Source organism: Talpa occidentalis, unplaced genomic scaffold (genome assembly GCF_014898055.3).
Source record: "Talpa occidentalis isolate TD23 unplaced genomic scaffold, MPIMG_talOcc4v2.1 talOcc4.16, whole genome shotgun sequence".
In the NCBI taxonomy this organism is placed as follows: domain Eukaryota; kingdom Metazoa; phylum Chordata; class Mammalia; order Eulipotyphla; family Talpidae; genus Talpa; species Talpa occidentalis.
The window spans coordinates 39,910,782-39,929,646 of NW_023601653.1; the positions used below are offsets into that span (position 1 = coordinate 39,910,782).

Below are 18,865 nucleotides of genomic sequence, written 5' to 3' on the forward strand. Positions count from 1 at the left end.
AAAGCTTTGGATAAATTAAAATTGAACCAGAACCAAGCTCATTTTAGAGGCAAGACTATTAGGATGAGTGAGTTTCCAACCTGCACTCAGCCAGTTGAGATATAACATAAACGTTTGCTAGGCCTAAAAGGACACATCCATGCTGCTCTTCATGATAGCGCCTCCAGAAGGCATCAAGTGGAACAGTGTCCTTGTAATCATGGATACTTTAGTAAAACCCTAGTATTATATTTTCACTGTGCTACTGAGGCTTAGCATACCTTAACTGCATTTGTGGTTATACTATTTATGATACACTGTGCTTTGAGTTAAATACAAAGCACTCAAAGATGAAAATTACTATACATCTTAAGGTGACTATTTTAATCTCCATTTGTAAAGAATTTATCCAAGAGAGAATTGCTGAGTTAATTATTATCTTCAGCAGTGGCTAAGAATAGTTGCCTTATTTCTCATCCTACAATCTTTATCTTTCATCTAGAAATAGGATTTTATTTTTCATGACAGGGTTGGTTGGTTGAGCAGAAAACTTTCACATTTGCACAATGTGAAAGCCGCTTAGCCCAGTGCAAGCAAGTAGTCTGTCTGATCATTGCTGCTGTTATGTCCCATAGGAATTTGTTTAGATTTCACCAAATGTTTACTTTTCCAATAAACACCCTTACATGTATTGAGGATGAATTCTTTTGTGAAGAAACAAAAGATCATCAAAATTTGTACAATCACATTAGGATTTCTACAGGGAAAGAAACCAAAGCTGATTGAGAAGATACTCATTTCAACAAAGTCGATTCTGGTCTTCAACTTGACACTTGAGTGGCTGGAGTGGTCCCTGGAGCTACCGGTCAACAAGCAGAAGTGAGAATCATTATTCTTCACCACCTGGAGCGAAGCAGCTCTGGGACTGCATAGCTGTGCCTCGACCAAAGAGAACTATGGAGGACAAGCAAGAGAGTGAAGCGATACACAAGGGTAAGGGATCCAGCCCTCGAAAGAGAAGGGAGAATATTCTGAAGAATGGTTTAAAAAAAAATTCCTAATCTCTCTTTCCCTTCCCCACCACACTGTCTCTCTCTCTCTCTGCAGATAGGCACACACATACACACAAATGCAAAAATAGCCACACAAACACTAAAAGGGACCCTTTCCAACTCAATCTATGAGACCAGTATTCCTCTAATACCAGAACCAAAGAGCACAAGACACACGAGTTGCAAATACTGAATATCTCTTATGACTATAGACACAAAAATTCTTCACAAAATGCTAGCAAACTGAATCCAGAATACTCAAAAAAGATTAGACAGCATGGCCAAGTAGAATTTGTCCCAGCATATGAGTTGCTTTAAGATCCCAAACCCAAACAATGTAATACATTGTATTAATAGACTGCAGGACAAAAACCACCTGATCACCCCAATAGATGCAGAAAAGGCATCTGACAAAATCCAAAACCCCTTCATGAAGAAAGTAGTCAACAATCTAAAAAGAGAAGGAACTTTCTGAACCCAATGGAGCCCATCTATGAAACACCCACAGGTAACGGCTTCCTGGGGAAAGGCAGAATGGCTTCCTCTTAAGACCGAGGCAAGACTAGGGTGACTGCTCCTGCCACTGTCATTCAAAGCGGCACTGGACATTCCAGCCAGACAACGAGGCTACGACCACAGTGCTGGTGGGGATGTGGAGAAATCAGAATTCTTTACACAGCTGGGGAAATGTAAAATGGTGAGGCTGCTGTGAAAAACAGCTTGGCAGTCCCTCAGAAGGGAAAGATAGTTTCCACATGATCCAGCAACTCCACTCTGAGGTACAGATCCAAGAGAATTAAAGCATGTGTGCTCACAAGTAAACATGCATGAATTTTCATGGCAGCATTCATCAAAACAGCTCAAAAGGGGAAGCAACCCAAATGTCCATCAACTGATGAATGGATAAACAAAATGTGGCATGCCTGTATACTGGAATATTAGGTAGCCATGAAAAAGAAACAAAGTCTTATGTGCTCATCGGGGATGAGCCTAGAAACAGCATGTTAAATGAAAGAAGCCAAACAAAGGCTACATATCACATGATTCCAGGGATATGACAGGTCCAGAACACGTAAATTTATCAGTTGCCTGGGGACAGTGGGCTTGGGGAGTGAATATTAATGGATGTGGGGCTTGTTTTTTGGGGAGTGAAGATGTTCTGAAATTGACAGTGTTGATATTTGCACAAGACTGTAAATATACAAAAGCCATGGATTACTCTATTTTATTTTTAAGGATTTATTTATTTATTTATACAAGCACTGGGTACAGTCAGAAGTGCGGGAGGGTGAGAGAATTCACCAGAGCCAGAGCAGGGAACAGAATAGGCAGACTGACGAAATACACTGCTGAGGGGAGCAGTGGGCATGACAGGAGAGGTCTGCCGCGCCATGTAGGACCCTTGCCAGTGGCTGGGGATCAAACTGTTGCTGCAAAGGCTGTGGGCAGCTTCAGAGCCCAGCGCTCAACCACTGCGCCACCAGGGGAGGCCCTGGATTACTCTCTTTAAATGGGCGGGCTGTATGGCATATGAGTTATAGCTTCATAAAACTCTTCCAAAAAAAAAATTCATAGACCCCTTGTTGTGACTATAGATAATCTTTTTTTATGTTTACTGATATAGAGCAGAAAAAGTCAGGCTTCTGAGAAGTGTAAGTACTTGCCTAGAAAGGCAGTCTTTGTGAAGTCTGTAACAGTTTAACCAATAAGGAAATGGTTTTTGCCACTTTAGGTAAAACAAACCAGGAACTGGCCGATCTTGTTTTAAATAATTTCACCCCATGGATATGCTGTGAGTTTCTGTTAAGCAGAGATAACATCTACTTTAAACAAAAGGTATACCTAGTTATGCCTCAGTTTCCCTAGCTGTATAGTGGGGGTAATATATTTTGCCTTGAACTCTTACGGGACACTGAGGAAGTTGGCAGCTTATGATAGTTACAGGGAAGCTAAATTTCCCTTTAACAGAGTAAATCAAACACGATACGAATCTTTATTCCTTCTCATCTTTGAGGACAGAAAGCAGAACTAATGCCTCGTATTTGTAATTCCTAATGTTTCCAGGCCAGAGGTATGGGGTGTGGGGTGTGAGAGGGTTCACCAGAGACAGAGTGGGGAGCAGAACAGGAGGATCTACTGAAGTCCACTGCTGAGGGGAGCAGCGGGCAAGACAGGAGAGTCTGCTGAGCCCTATGTGGGTCAGCTCTCTGGTCCAGGATCAAACTCAGGCCATAGAGGTGATAGCACTGAGACTAACCCCCTAGGCCACCAGGAAGGTTTCAATGTTTCCATTTTACAGAAACAGTTGTGCTTTTTTATATTACATGTAAAATTCTATATCCAATGTGACATTAAAAAAGAAGTTTCCTGCTGCCCAACATGACTGTGACATGGAGTGAGACAGAGACCATTTATCAGAGGTGGAAATTTCAGCCTGGCCACAGAGAATTCTTTTAGTAACTCAGTTTTCCCAGGCAGGATCTACTCATTTTCATTCTAAGGAAACTAATTATGGTAACTTGGCTGTCACTGGGAAATGTAATTATAATCTATTAGAAATACCTGAGTTTGAGGGCACCAAATAGTCAAAATAATTTATCTAAGACCATCTCAAAATTTTCTCTTCGTGAACAAAGAATGACACTAATGGAGCTATTCACCCTCAAGGACTCTTATCAAGTTTATAGGAACTCTTTGATCAGTAAAATATGTTTCCTTATATGTATTTCCATATAGCTGTATTTATTCATGTGCCTGTGTTATGTGAAAGTGAGCAAGTGTGACTGAACTTAAAATACTTCTATAATTTACTCCACACACCTGAGGGAGAAAATGAGTTCCATGACATGTTCACTTCAGTTTGCTGCAGGGCTACAAGGCCTCCCCATTTAGTTTTCAGCTCCCCATCAGGGACACACCAGCTAAACTGCCATTGGATTTGTATCTGGGTTACTATTTCCTAGGAAAAAGCTATGTGGTAGCTTGTGGAAGAGACCTGTCTTTTTTCCAGTAATGACATGGCAAATTCCATCAACTAGACATGGGGCTAATTCACTGGTCCCCTAAATTATTCCTTTTATGAATGAGCCTCAAAGAAGCAAAGCCACTTACCCAACATTCTTGAAACCTGGGCAGAAACAAAGACACATGTCCCCCCTCTTTTTTTCTGGAACCAGGTTAAGTAAACACCCCTGGATGGGGAAACACACTTCATGTGCACAGGTGGAGCCTTATTAGATTAGACGTTGGCCTCCATGTCCTATGTCAAAGGCTGTCTTCACTCTGGGAGGAAAAGCTTTACAGCCCAGACTCCTGGCATCAGGCACCCAGCCCCAGCCCTCAGCACTGACTGTCCAACTGGGCTGAGCACAGGTATTAGATCTGAACACATAAGGCTCTGTCTCAGATGCAGAGTCTTGCACCCAAAAGAAACGCTAAGCAACAGTTAACTGAAAAAAAAAAAAAAAAGGTCACTCTTAAGTTCTCTGAGGTTAGAAGTGGAGGCCTCTGAAATTGGGAGCTGCCCAACAGCCCAGCCATGACTGTGCTTCCCAGGCCCAGAGTGCAAACCCTGCCAGGCAGTGGTGTTCAGTTGCCCTGAGCTCCCTGAGCAGAAGGCCCTGGCTCCCAGGAGGGGAGGTGAGGGGGGGTTTAGGGGGAGAGGGAGAGTGGAGGTGGGAAGGTGAGGGGGGGGGGGGGGGGAGCCCTCCTGGTCTCCTTCCCTTAAAGGTGAAGACTCACATGTTTCCCTGCAGAAACACCAGTACCCTCAGGTCACCCTTGGGACCATGAAGCCCCCCAGGGCTATGCCCACATGCACAAGACATGCAGCATATCCACTTCCTAAGGGCTGAATGCTGAATTTCAAAACACCCAGCCCAAGAATGGCAGTCACTTACTGCACTTTACTGCCACTAAGGTCCCAAGTCCTGTTTGCAGGAGACTTATAGTACTTTCAAGCCTCTCCAAATCAAAGCCAATTGCAGTCATTTCTAGGAAATGTCCTGTAAGGGTTTTACAATGTGCTTATTTACATAAATAAAAGCCAAAGGGAAACCTGGCTAAGGAAAAACTGAGAAATTATTAAGCAGAAACATAATGCTGTAATCTAATTAAGCAGAAATGTAATGCTGTAATCTACCATTTGAATGAAATACATTCTGAGAAAAGGTTGATAGGCTCTTTGATATCATTGTCAGAAGACAGCTACCTTGCCGAAGACAAATTTAGAGGCTGGCCACCCAGTATTCAGCCTGCTTCCCACAATGGAACCTGGCGCGAGCTCTGGGACCTGTGGCCTGGCCCCGGCCCCCACACCAACCATAGTAAGACCCAATGGAAGAGAGGGAGGCGCACGGAACTCCTGCAGGCCCGGGGGTGGAGGGTGTCTTCTCTAACACATGGCTGAGTAACATCCCCTTTCCGACTTTCTTGCCCTGAGGCTTCACCCTGACCTTCCTGAATTCCCAAGCAGTGGCCCCATTTTCCTCCTGGGTTGCTGACCTAGAGCTAATCCTCCAACAGTAACTGTTAAAATGTTAACACCAGCTAAGCAGAGTCCTGGTAAGGCATAGGTGCATGGAGCTAGGAGTGTCAGCACCACCAGCAAGTGCCGAGTTCTTCCTTCTGAGAGCTCACCCACCTGCACTACCTGCACAGCCCCTCAGGGAACCTGTCCACATTCACCACCTGCATGGTCCACAAAATCCCGTCCACCTGCACCTTGGTCTCCCACCGAGCTGAGCCAGCCTCCTGGGCAAGCAGATCCCTGCAGAGGCCAACATATCACATGGGGAAGCCCCAAGTGGTGGGGGCCTGAGGCACCCCTTCTTGAGGCAACATTAGCAACTGGGTTAAGGGTTGGCGAAAGGCGAGACTTCAAGCTAGAAAGGCATTTGCTGATGAGCTGAGGTTCAAGGTCAGACTTTGCCCAACATCAGGTGTGAGAGAGGCATGGGGCATCCTGAGCTCGTGCAGGAGCAGGAAGCCCTGGTTTCAGGCTCGCACCTGTGCTGTGTTTTAAGTCATAGGGTGTTCTGGCTACTTTGTATACAGAAAGACTGTCATACCTTTGAAGGCTTAAAGTACTGCTGTGAAAGGAAACCTATATTCTGTAAGTTGCCTGTATGGAAGAGTTTGTTCTGTTACTGTATTTGAACAGAAAAGTGTGTGAGTTCTTTGGTCAGAGAAAGCTCGGGACACTTGTGGCCGAGTCACACCCATCTGTGCCTGGTGCCTCAGGAGACCCCTCCGGGAGCTGGCGCTTCCATCTCTCTTCAGTGGGGTCTTTCTGAAACACTGCCCTTTCCACGAAGCTTGTGGAAGACACACTTCCAAGACAAGCTGGAACTGAACCACCAGGGTGGGAAATCCCCTCTGGCTGCCCCATGTCCTTACCTGCATGAGCTGCTGCTTCAGCTTCTGGATTTCGGAGATGTTCAGCTCACTGAACAGGTCCGAGGCGGGGTGCAGGGCCTCGCCCCGCCGCAGCGGGGGCGCACGGAAGTCCCCGGCCAGCTTCACCAGGGGCGCGTGCAGGTGCCCGTTCATCTTGTCATCGTTGTTGGGTTCCGCGCCGTCCTCAGGGAACTTCAGCCCCTCCACTGAGAGGCCGAGGTGGTTGTCGCTGAGCGTGATGTACTGCGAGAGCTCCTTGCGCAGGCTGTTCTTCTGCTCCCGCTCGTTCTTCAGCGTCTCCAGGGCTTCCTCCAGCTGGTGCTCGGCAATCTCCTTCAGCCGCAGCGCGTCCTCCAGCTGGCTGTTGAGCAGCGCCATCTCCTCCTCAAAGCGCTTGATCTCATGCTTCAGGCCTTCGTATTCCACCTGCAACAGACAGGAGAGAGAAGACGCGAAAAACTAAAACGTGGGTCTTAGAAAACTGCCATGGGACGCTCCAGTGGTCCTAGTTGTCTAAAAAGTTAGCACATTGAGGGTCTCCCTGGTGGCCTAGGGGTTAATCTCAAGCTGGCACTGCTACAGCCTGAATTCAATCCCCAGCCAGGGAGCTGACCGCCATAAGGCGCAGGAGACCTCTCCTGTCTCACCCGCTGCTCTCCTGCAGTGGATTTCAGTCAATCCGCCTGTTCTGCTCCCCACTCTGTCTCTGGGGAATCCTCTCACATCTCCCCTCACCCCCACCCCTCAGTTCTATGCAAAAACAATCCGGGAGGGTTAATTGCAATAGTCCCAGATTTCAGCTTCCTCACTAAGTAAAAAGTGTGACTGAAAGGAAAGGGGAAAAAATAAAACATTTATCCATTATTCCAAGTATTTATTTAATGCCTTCTATGGGGCAGGCCCTATTTTGTGCTACACACGACAAAGAACATGTAGAAACTATACAGGGGCCTCCCTGGTGGTGCAAGGGGTTAAGCACTGCACTATGGAGCAATCGGAAGCCTCTGCAGCACGAGTTTGATCCCTCACCCTCCAGGGAGCAACCCACATGGCGTAGCAGACCTCTCCTGTCTTGCCCGCTGCTCCCCTCAGCAGTGTATTTCAGTCAAGTGCCTATTCTGTTCCCCACTCTGTCTCTGGTGAATCCTCTCACCCCCCATACCTCTGACCTGTAGTGCAGTTCTTGGATGCATAAATAAATAAATCTTTAAAAAAAAACTATACAGGCGGTAAGAAGTATTATTTATTATTTACACAACAATAAAAAATAATAAATGGTGAAGAGAAAAGTGGAACCTCAGAAAGACTCTTCTAATTCTCTGAGCTGAGTGTTTTGCAGGGCTGTTTAGCGAACACCAGCCCGGCTGAGGAGTGAGGACCAAACGGAGTGCAGGACAAAGCCACATTCAGCCCATCTGGGGCCTTTGTGCCAGCCCCATCACAGCTTCCAGCCAACCCATGGCATTTGTAATTGAAGCATTATCCTTCATTTCTTTAACTAGAAGAATTTGCTATAGACACTTAGTCCCATAAATGGAGGCCGACAGCAGGGAAAGGGAAATCCAGGGTGTCCTGGACTGGGGGGACACAGGGTGCCCAGGTGTGAGGGTACAGCCAGACCTGCCTTCCTAGAAGACGGCCTCAAGCTAATTAGTCAAACACATGACTGGGTAAGCTACCTTACTGCTACCTTACTGACTTATGAATTCATAAGTCAAAGAGGTGTATATATACGTCCTCTTGTTTTTTTTTTTTCAAGCTTCTACTAGAGCATTTGATTCCCGAGTTTTGGTGAGAGGAGCAGGCAGGGTGAGGCCCAAGACCACGGCCCCCCAGAAACCACGTCCATTCTGTGACTGCACCCAGGGCTCCAGTCAGCTCTGGGGACCTCGCAGGAGAGTCAGGCCGCCACATGCGGGGTGGGACCCCAGGGCCAGCCTGGGGAGGAGGGCTGCTGCGTATCTGTGCTCCAAGTCGGTTGCTTCGAGTCCGTCATGTTCTCTATAAGCAACCGGGCAGCAACCAAATTCTCTTCTTATTTCAAGAAGTTTCGCAGCACATACCTAAGAAACTCTTCTATATCTAATTTCCTAGGGGTTAATCTGTGAGCCCAGTGTCCTGGCACTGCAGAAACTGCATGTCTGGCAGGTACGGAGCCAGCTCAGGAGGGGGCAGTAGAGCAGCGCGGGCAGCTGGTGGCCTTTCCTTCATGGTCTGGAACCACAGGAAGGGGCAGTGGTCAATCAAACAGCGATTTGTCAATACCTGGACTGTCTTCCCTCGTTGAAGCCTTGTGTCTAGCAAAGGGGCTGATGGTTCCGGGTACAAACTGAACTGGAGAAGGGAGTGGAAAGAGGAGACAACAGGGCTGGCCTCTCGTCCAGGGAACCCGGGGAGCCCTGAGCCTCTCCCTTCCACCTCAGGGGCCACAGGGAGCTAGTCCACTGCCCGAGAGGCTGTAACGCGTCTACACCAGCATCCAGCTTGCGGATGAGGATGAACCTTGAAAATACCTCAAATACTGAGCTCACCTTGGCTGGACTACTGGACAGAATGTATTCATAAGCAAATTCTTCTAAAAGGGCAGATTCAAGAATGCTATTACGCATAACTATAACAAACCGCAGTGCAACCCAATCAGGAAAATTAAATAATTAAGCTATTGTCTAAGCCCTCCCCCACGACAAAAAAAAATTTTAATGTATACATGCAACCTCTTTAGGCAGGTTACAGCTGAAAAAAATCAATCGGGCATTTTCTCTGCTATAATTTTGTTCGTATTGATTTATATGTCATAATCCCTCTCCATGAATGATTTGAAAGAAATTACTAGGGGAGGAGGGAAGCGGGGAGGGAGGAGAGAGAGGATGAGAGCGAGGGAGGGGGAGGGAGGTGGGAAGAGGTCACAGAAGACCTTAATCTTGTACAAAGCAAGCTTAGGGCCCAGAGCCAGGCTAGGAGATATCCAGGTAAGTGGACGACCACACCTGGACTTCTGAAAAATGAACAGAGAGCTAAAGCATAAGCTAAAATTCTTCTCATCCCACAAAGCTCGACTGTCAATTAGACTATGCCCAGGTTTGCCTTCTGAACGTTAGCTGGGATGGGAGGGTGGGAAACTCAGCACAGGAACGCTGCTGGGAGGTGAAGGCCAGTGTCACAGTTTCCCTCTGAGAAGGAAAGAGACACTTTAAGCCTCGAGGTGGGAAGATGTGCCGCCCCCAACCCCGCCGCGTGAGCACACCTGGTTCTGCTTTAACGTGGACACCAGCTTCTGCAACGTGATGTTCTCCTCCTCCAGTTCCGTGTAGTCCTGCAGCAGCCGGGCCTCTCGGAACTTGTACTCGCGGATTTCATCCTTCATCCGTATTCTCTGGAGCTCCCCCATCTCGTTGTTCTGAAACCAGAGAACAGACCGTCACACGCTTTCCTAGGTTCCAGGAAGGGGAGAGGAAGTCTTGGTAATTAAGAATAAGAACAGAAACACCTCCAGGAGTACAAATCAGTATCCCCCTTTCTTGATCGTCAACTTGGTGGAAGCAAATATTCAAAAGCGGGTACACATGACGTAGCAATTCTACATTTAAAAGTCATTCTCAGGTATATTTTCATGGAGGTAGATAAAAAAAGAAAAACAAATTTATGTGGCATTACACAGAAACCTGGAAACAGCCCAGATGTTTGCCCCAGGGGGGACTGATGACATAAATTATCAATTGATGATCCAACAGAGCATTATAAAATTATTAAAAACAAGGGAAAAAAGAGAGAAGGAGTTTTACACCCTAAAATGGTAAGGTGACCACAGTCTATTATGAAAAGTAAAAGGAAATGACAGGTCAGTGTGCATGCCATGCCCCCATGCCAGACTCTGGGGTCCCGCCACAGATTCGGGGTTTCCCAAGAAGTCACACGTCTGCCCTGTCCCTGAGCTCCAGCCTCCGTCACTCCCCTCCAGCTTCTCTGCCAGCTGGGATGGCCCCTTCATCTGCCTGTATCTCTTGCGCCCCCTCCAGAGCCCCCTGCTTTCAGATCAGGGTCCCTCCTCACCTATGCCCTGGCCTCTTCCACCAGGCCCTAGCCCCCCACCCCCCGCCCAGGCCGCAGCAGGACTTAACTTCCCCCAGAAAGATGCCGCACCCTCCAGCCCAGGCCTCTCTGTCCGGTCACATCCCTCCATCAGTTCTTTGTATAAAAAGGTGTAAGTTTGGGGCCTGGCTTCTCCAGGCCTTCATTTCCCTGCCAAAGATTCCCAGGTACGTGTGAGAAGATTTAAGAAACACGTGGCTTGTTCCCTGTTAATCTGTCTCATGTACCTTTGATTCCTAGGCCCAGTCACGAAACCTAAGAAGCTAGAAGGGAAATTTCTGCCCTTGCAGCAAAAAAATATAGGATTACAAAGGACACTGATTGTGTTAAAATTAAATGACAGTATTTTAGAAATCAGGGTCCAGCAGATCTTGATGGCAATGACTCCCAGTGGGTCGCACCTCCCTGATGCCCCTTGGGTCTCCTGCCTCATCCACTTTGAACTTGCCTTTGACCAGCTCTGGGGCTCTGGACCCTGAGGACAGCTAGAGAGGCACCTCGAGGGGAAAGCAAGCTGGCCAGCCTGGCCCACAGTGAGCCCCGAGCCACACGTCTGGGCCCAGGTGAGCTGCCACATGATACAGCCACCAGTGAGCCCAGGTAAGACCGAGAGACCTGCCCACCAGAGTCCAACCCCACCTTGCTGGGCCCCAGAACCTCGGGGTGCACAGGATGCTGCAGCGCAGACTGTGGGTGACACTGTGTGATGTGTGCTCCCATGGCATTACCAGTACTGGCGATGGGGCTAAGTAACACCCCTGTTTCAGGCAAAGACAGTGAAATACATGCTAGAGCCAGAGGTGAGGAGGAAACCTCGGTCACAGATGGCAGGAGCTGCCAGTGCAGCTGAGGTGCACTGCCTCCACCTCCATGGAGGCTCCTTGGGTCACAGGTAGACACAGAAGCAGCCCAAATGTCCCTGCAGAGTAAGGCGGACCCAGGAAGTGGGGGTCTGTCCACACCATGAATGCAACGTTGCCCAAGAAAGGAAGCCACACAACCCTTCTAAACAAAGTGGAGGGTGCATGAGAGACTGACGTGGGCAGAGTCCATCAGAACAACAAAAACAAATACTGCCCGTTTAAAGGCAGATAATTCAGCAACAGGCAGATAATTCAGCAACGACTAGATGACATCAACAAACATCCGGAGGGCTCTGAGGCTGGACAGGGAGGGGAGGGACACCTGCATGTTTGTGAGTGAAAGTACTCTGCAGAAACTAGGAGAGAGGAAACAATATTTTCAAAACATTGCTTATTGCTGAAATTGGTGATGAGGGCATAGTTTGGTTTTTTGATACAACTTTTCTACTTTTGTGTCATATTCAAAATTTGTGGCAAATGTGTGGAATAAAAGCTAAATCTGAAAGCACTAGACTTGTTTCCTTCCTCTATATTGTCCAGGGGCTTAGAGGCTCCCAGAAAATCACTTACAAGAAAATTGCTTACGAGAAGAGGGAAGGACAAGAGCCCTCCCCCAGGGTGATTCTTAGGCAACTTAAAGTTCCCATATCTGGGTAGTACTAGACAGGTAAAAAGGACGCATTTTAGACACCTGTGAACCATCAGATAAATGAATCTGGGAGTGCTGGGCGGAAGGGAAGGAAGCTGCAGGGGGATGTTCTGCACAAATATATGAAAACAAATGAAAGAAAATGCAAAACTGCAGCCTGGAAATTCATGAAAATAGAGATGGAGTTATTTGTGCCATGCAAGTGTCCAGGCCTTGGAATCTACCCACAGCTGCCTGCCAGGGCCCAGGTTAGCAGCTTCTCGGCTTAGACTTGTGCTGAGGTCCTGGCTCAAGTGCCCTGGGTCCCTGTCACCCCATTGGCAGGACAGGCCACACTCAGCACAGATACAGCTGCGGGCACGGGGGCCTGGCCGGCACTGCAAATCAGCTGCCTCTACCCCTACGATGCCCACAGGACCCCTTGCTGCTCTGCCACATGGCCCGACACCCGGCACCTGTGGGCCACGACAGCCACAGAGAGAGCAGAACAAGAGTGAAAATGGTTAGGTAAAAAAGGGGAAGAACATTATTGCAGGGTGGTGGCTTTTTGTCTTGTGTGGTTTTGGGGTGGGAGGCAAATGTGTGGAATAAAAGTTAAATCTGAAAGCACTAGACTTGTTTCTTTCCTCTATATTGTCCAGGGGCTTAGAAGCTCCCAGAAACACTAGCTCGTACCCTGCTCCTTGCATGGGTTAGGTTCACAGGCTGAACAGTAACCATAGGATGAACAGTAGAGGAGTCTGTCTACAAAGCCAAATAATAACATTTTATTAAATTACCTTATTTTGCAGAAACATGATTCTGTTACAATCACTGTAATTACAACAGTAATATAATAATTACAGTAATTATACTGCTTTAATTATTGTATACCTAATATATTATAAAATACCATGATCACTATGATTCATAAGTACAATTATTACAATTATTACTTAGGGCCTCCCTGGTGGCGAAGTGGTTGAGCGCTGGGCTGCAAAGCTGCTCGCAGCCTATGCAGCACTGGTTCGATCCCTGGCCACTGGCGAGGGTCCCACATGGTGTCAGACCTCTCCTGCCGTCCGCTGCTCCCCTCAGCAGTGTACTTAGTCAGTCTGCCTGTTCTGTTCCCCGCTCTGGCTCTGGTGAATTCTCTCACCCTCCCACGCTTCTGACTGTACCCAGTGCTTGTATAAATAAATAAATAAATCTTTAAAAAAATTATTACTTACTATAATATTTTTCTATTTCTTGGAAGATCTACCATTAAATGAGTGAGTGAAATAAAGTTTAGTTTGTCTTTTTTATATGGATAGAGATAGAAGGATGCCTGGTAAACTGGATGCTAGTCACTCATATAAAATTACAAAAGAAAATGTGAAGAAACAAGAGGTTGTATAAATATGAATCTATACAATGTACACAATACAATGACCACAAGCCTGGCTCTCTTGCCCTGAGAATTAACCACAAAATCTTATAGTAAGACAGTGAATGCCAGCACAGACTTAAGACTAATAAATAACAAATCGCTCCCCACACAGCTTGTGAAAACTCCTTATCCTAAGGAAGGAGAAGGAAGAGCTGGACTGCGAGCCGGCAGAAGGCGACAAGTTCCTGACAGCAAAGCAGACACAAGGCACAGAGGGAGAAAACTGGTCTTATTTACTTGCTATAAATCCTGCTGTTTGAATCACCAAAGATTACATGTTAGGCGCAATCCTCTTTGCTTTCATAATGAATTTAAAAGCTATTTGTTCTCTGTACCACCATCACCATCACACATTCATCTCCTGCAATTTTTCTTCTTGGGATAAGATGGAGTGAGCTCTAATAAGGCTCCATAGAGAATAGTGAGAGCAAGAAAAATAAAGATGAAAGAGGAGAAAGTGGCACAGCAGGGAGGGAAGTCTTCAGCCCTCAGAGCTGGAGCCCAGCATCTGCTCAGGGGAGAGGGATTTCCCGAGCCTTTCAGGGGGACCCTGCCCCCATTTTGTGCTGTGTCCGAGCAGAGCAGCCTTCCAGAGCTTGATTCTAATCACCATGAAATGATTTACTCACGTAGGAAACATCAATTCCCTCTCCCTCTGCTATGGGCAGGAAGGAAGAAAACATAAATGTAGGCACTAATTACCAAAAAGTAAAGTGTAAAAACCTGTAATGCCTTCAGTTACATAGTTTCAAGTCTTATAAATTAATTTTGTTGTCACATAAGACTCCCCCCTTTTTAATTATGGTAAGAGACAACATCACATTTACCATCCTAACATCCTAACATGGTTCGGTGGTCATTAAATACATCATTATCTTGGGCGCCAATCACCACTATGCAGCTTTAGAACATCTCTTCTTGTGAAAGTGAAATTCTATATCCATTACACAATAACTCCCCATCCAGCCCCCTCTTCCCTGACATCAACCACCATTCTATTTTCTGTCTCAGTGAATTTGAGAGCTCTAATACTTTGTAGACGTGGAATCAGCCAGTATTTGTGTTTTTGTAGCTGGTTAATTTCACCTAGCATGATGTCCTCTAAGTTCATCCACATGGTAACAGGTGCCAGAATGTCTTTTTCGCGGCTGAATAATATTCCATTGCATGTGTATATACCATATTTGGCTTACTATTCATCTTCTGATGGACACAGAGTTATGTCCATGTTTTATTACCTTTTTTAATTTTATTTGGAAGTTTCCTTTTCATTTATTTTATTTGTCACATGAGATCTTAATAATAGCATGGTGAGGAAGGCAATAGGCACTCCAGTTATTCCTTTGTGAAGTGTGGATCTAATACTTAACACCATGAGCACTTAAGGATAGAATGTGGAAGGGAGGAGCAGGGAAGCCAGCCACAAAGACAACTGACTGGAACAGAGCGGGACACACTGTCCCCGGGGTTCACACTGAGGGCTGAGTCCCAGTTCTGTTGGGGGAATCAGAGAAGCTTTATGAAGGAAGTTACAGGCGAGCAGAACCTGGAAGGACAAATAGAGTTAAATACAGATAAAGAGGACAGACTTCCTAGCCAGAGACACACCATTCAGATATGTGTTGAGGGCAGGGCATGACCAGATGCAGCATCTCCTTAGGGCACCAGCAAAGCAGGAACACTGACAGAGAGATCCAGAAGAATCAAGAAAAATCTGGAAAATTTCAGGGAAACCTAGAATACAGCTGTTTTCCACCAATGTCTAAGTTTGTTGTTATTTCATGCAGTCAAATGTTAAATTACAGTCTAGTGTTGTTAACCTAAAGGATAGGAACCAAAATGTTTTCAGCTTGGAAACTAACTTTCTCAACTAGGCTGCAGATTCGGAAATAGTGCCACTCCGTGTGCCTGGAGCAAAGTAATCAAGACTGATGTTGCGGGAACTGCGGGTGGCCATCAAAGTCTTTTCAGCAAAGTAGCCACCTGAGCAGACTTGTGTTTTGACAAGTGACTGTGGACAGCAGGCATCAGGGATGAAAGGGTCTCAGAGAACAAGTCAGGTGGCTGCTCTGACAGCTCCAGGTGAGGGAAGCTGAGGAGGGAGGGGGTGGGGTGGGCGGGGGTGGGGGGTGGGGGGTGGGGGGAATGGATCAGGAAGACCTCAGCCAGGCGAGTAGGACTCCCTCACTGATGAGTATGCTAATGGTGAAAAAGAAAAGGGGGGTGCAGGGGAACACCTCCTGCTTCACATTCAGCTCTCCTTTCAATGGTCCCTTTCATGGTGAGCCACATCCTGATGGCAACCTTGGCCAAGGTCACTTACTCCCCTGTGGTGTCTCCCTTTCTTTTCCTAAAGCAGGGTGGGGGGGTGGGGTGGGGGTGGGGGAGTGTGACCTAAGGACTTGATGTGGATGAGGATGGTGCCTGATACAAGCGATTGGTCCAAAACCCTAGAAAGTTCTGCATCTCTCCAATCCGAGCTGACCTTGTCCACTGCCTGGCGGCACTGGTGTATCCACAAGACAGGGCTTCCTGACATGCTAGTCAGTCTCTGCTTCCCTGCCTGACAATCTTGCCTTATCTCACCTGCAAGGGGAAAGAGCTTTTATTCCCATTTTCATTTCCATTAATTTCTTCCAATATGCTGCATCCTTATTTCCAAGTCGACAGTCACGACGGCCCTCTCTCCACTCACTGTCCTCTTCATCCACCCCATGGACTGTCCTGTAGCACCCCAAGGACTTGTGCGCTGCCCAGACTCGGGGCACACCTGCTCCTCTGCCTCCACCACTCCCACTGCACTACCACACCCTCTTCCTTGAAACACTCCCCTGCTGGCTTCCCAGACACCCCCTCCCTGGCCTTCTGCCTTGCTCTCCTCCTCTCTGCTCAGCCTGTAAGTGCTGAGGGCTCCAGACCTGTACTGAGCCCGGTTTCTGTCTCCTCACTCCCCCAAGGCGATCCCATCAGATGTCTGGCTTTAATACACCACCTGCACACACCTCGACTCCCTCCCAGGGCTGACGGAGCCTGAGGTGACCTGGCTCTTACTTCCCATATTCCATCTTCCTCCCGCTCAGCCCTGCTGCCCTCTCTGACTTCCCGTGGGTTCTTTAGAGTCTGCAAGTTGAGTCCTGCTTTAGGGATTTTGTATTGGTCATCTTCTCTGCTTGGCTTTTCTCCTTGGTCACCTCACTCTGTCTTTTCATGGGGATCTCAACCCATCGGTCGTCTTCCCAAGAAGCTTTCCCTGACCACTGCTCTAAAGCTGGGCACCTAGCAGCACTCATATTGCACTACTAGATTTGTCTGTTGGCTACTGGTTATCTTGCTCCTCTAGGTGGATAAGCCACAAGAGCTGAGACTGTCAGTCACTGCGCCCCACGGTTCCCCAGAATCCAGAGAACCCCTCCTCATGGGACCCACAGCTCAAGACTCATCATTTCCCGCTTGGCCCAGATTGGTGGCGACATGGAGAGCTGGAAAGTCTTTGGGCAGGGATGAGCCTCGTTGGACACAGTCACAAGAGCACAAGTACATTCCATGGGCCTGAGGTCACACACTGGAGAACAACGCAGATCCCGTGTAAAATTCTCTAGTGTTTAGAAGCCCTCAGTGGTGACACCCTTCCCTGTGTACTTGCCCGTGGTCCCGCCTCTGTAGAAAGTGGGCGAGGTGAGGTTGTGACGACTTATCCACTGTAGTTACATATAACCCACGGGACACTTTATGGTCACTCTCAAAGGGCCAACTAACAGAGGACAGAGGGGCAGTGCTTTGCAATGTCAGATACTAACAAGCCAACACACACAGGTCCCACCTTCTTCCAGAATCACAACCAGGCCAAACCTCTTACCCCTTCAGACAGCAATGCGGGTTTCGCACATTTTCAAGAGAGTGGATAACTTATTACTCGGAGACAGGAGAAGATGATGGTGTCTGTGGCACTGGGCTGGGTGACTACCAAGTGCTCCTGACAGCCCACCAGATCCTGATTCAAGGTCAAAAAGGTCTTGACGGGCAATGAGGGAGAGACTAGACAAGGGTAACAAAGGGAGCCCAAGACTGCTCGTATCTGCTGGTCTTGCTCTCCGGAGAATGGAGCCACAAAGGGTTAAGTATGGGAGACTGAATTCGAGGGAGATGGCAGATCCCAGGGGAAGCCTGTGCCATTAGAGGCTGAGGAGCAGCCCATCCGACAGCCAGCTCACATTTCAATGCCTCCTTTCAAGCATCCATCACAAGCAAAACCTCGACAGCAACATCAAATCTGCCCTTTCCTTGCAAACACATGAAATAAATGACACAGACTAAATAATAGATGACTGATTCTCTTATGCCCTGATTTACCATTTTCTTCCTTCTTTCACCTGTCTAAAGGGGAATTTAAGAATGCTGATGATATTCTAATTAAAAAACAGTATAATGCACATTTACATCACATCTAAGTTGGGTGGCGCATGTATTTTATGGGACAGTTTCATGTGTGAGTGTTTTTGGTGTTAACCTGAGGGCATATAATACGTACCTGTAGTTTACTCCTTTAAAGCCTACAAGTCAATGACTTTTAATACAGTCATAGAGTGTGACCATCGCCACAAACAATTTTAAAACATTTTCACCAACTCAAAAACAAGTTTTGAAGCTTGAAGCTCTCACCCCCAGGGAGAGGGAAGTCCATCCTCTCCAGCCTAATCCATTCATCTACTTTCCACCTGTCTATATGGACATTTCTGACACACGGAAGCCGGAATACAGGGCCCAAGACTGCACGTAAGATTCAGCTACTGCCAGTGGGTGTCTGTTTCTGGAGCCCCGCAGAGAAGTGGCCGCAGTGGCCACTCCAGGTCAGCAAGGTCCGGCACTGTGCCGCCCCCAGCCAGCTTGGAGCAAACCTAGACCCACCACGCTGCTTTTCACATGGGTAAAGGGATCGCTTAAAGTTCACTCAATGGGCTGCCAGTTATTTCTTATCAATAAAAGTGTGCTTGTGTGACCTGAACAAGCTGACTCGTATCAGGTTGCACTTTTACAGATGCAGTTCTGGAATCTATTAATATTTTCTATAATCAACCCTGACATCAGGAAACCAGTATCACTTCCCAAAGTTGTGCTTTGAGAAGTTGTGCATAACCTTTTGCTTAAGTTGCTTGCTTTTTCTTTCTCGTTTTTGAATTCAATGATGCCAAACACCACAGTGAATGATGGCATGATGGTTCTGGTTTCTGATATCATCTTCTCATAACTGTGACTAACAAGCTGCCCTGGTTATACAATCACTGTAATAATTCACTAAGTGAAAAAGGGAAACTTAGGTAACACATGCTCCCCACAGCCCATGCCCTCACCACACCACGACCTCGACAGGCCCCTGACAAGCCCCTGGCCATGCCCACACTGTTCATGCCTCACCCGGCCACACCCA

General features: G+C 47.3%; 1 protein-coding gene across 4 annotated transcripts in view; it reads right to left on the reverse strand.

Annotated features, from left to right (window-relative positions):
• Positions 1 to 18,865, reverse strand: part of BICD1 (BICD cargo adaptor 1) — a 143,472-nt gene that overhangs the window by 37,329 nt on the left and 87,278 nt on the right. For all 4 annotated transcript variants that reach the window (XM_054696268.1, XM_054696267.1, XM_054696270.1 and 1 more), the window contains exons 3-4: positions 9,673 to 9,825; positions 6,429 to 6,854 (exon numbers count right to left, since the gene is read on the reverse strand). In XM_054696268.1, the coding sequence (XP_054552243.1) occupies positions 6,429 to 6,854; positions 9,673 to 9,825 (579 nt within the window). The remainder of the gene's footprint in view (positions 1 to 6,428; positions 6,855 to 9,672; positions 9,826 to 18,865) is intronic.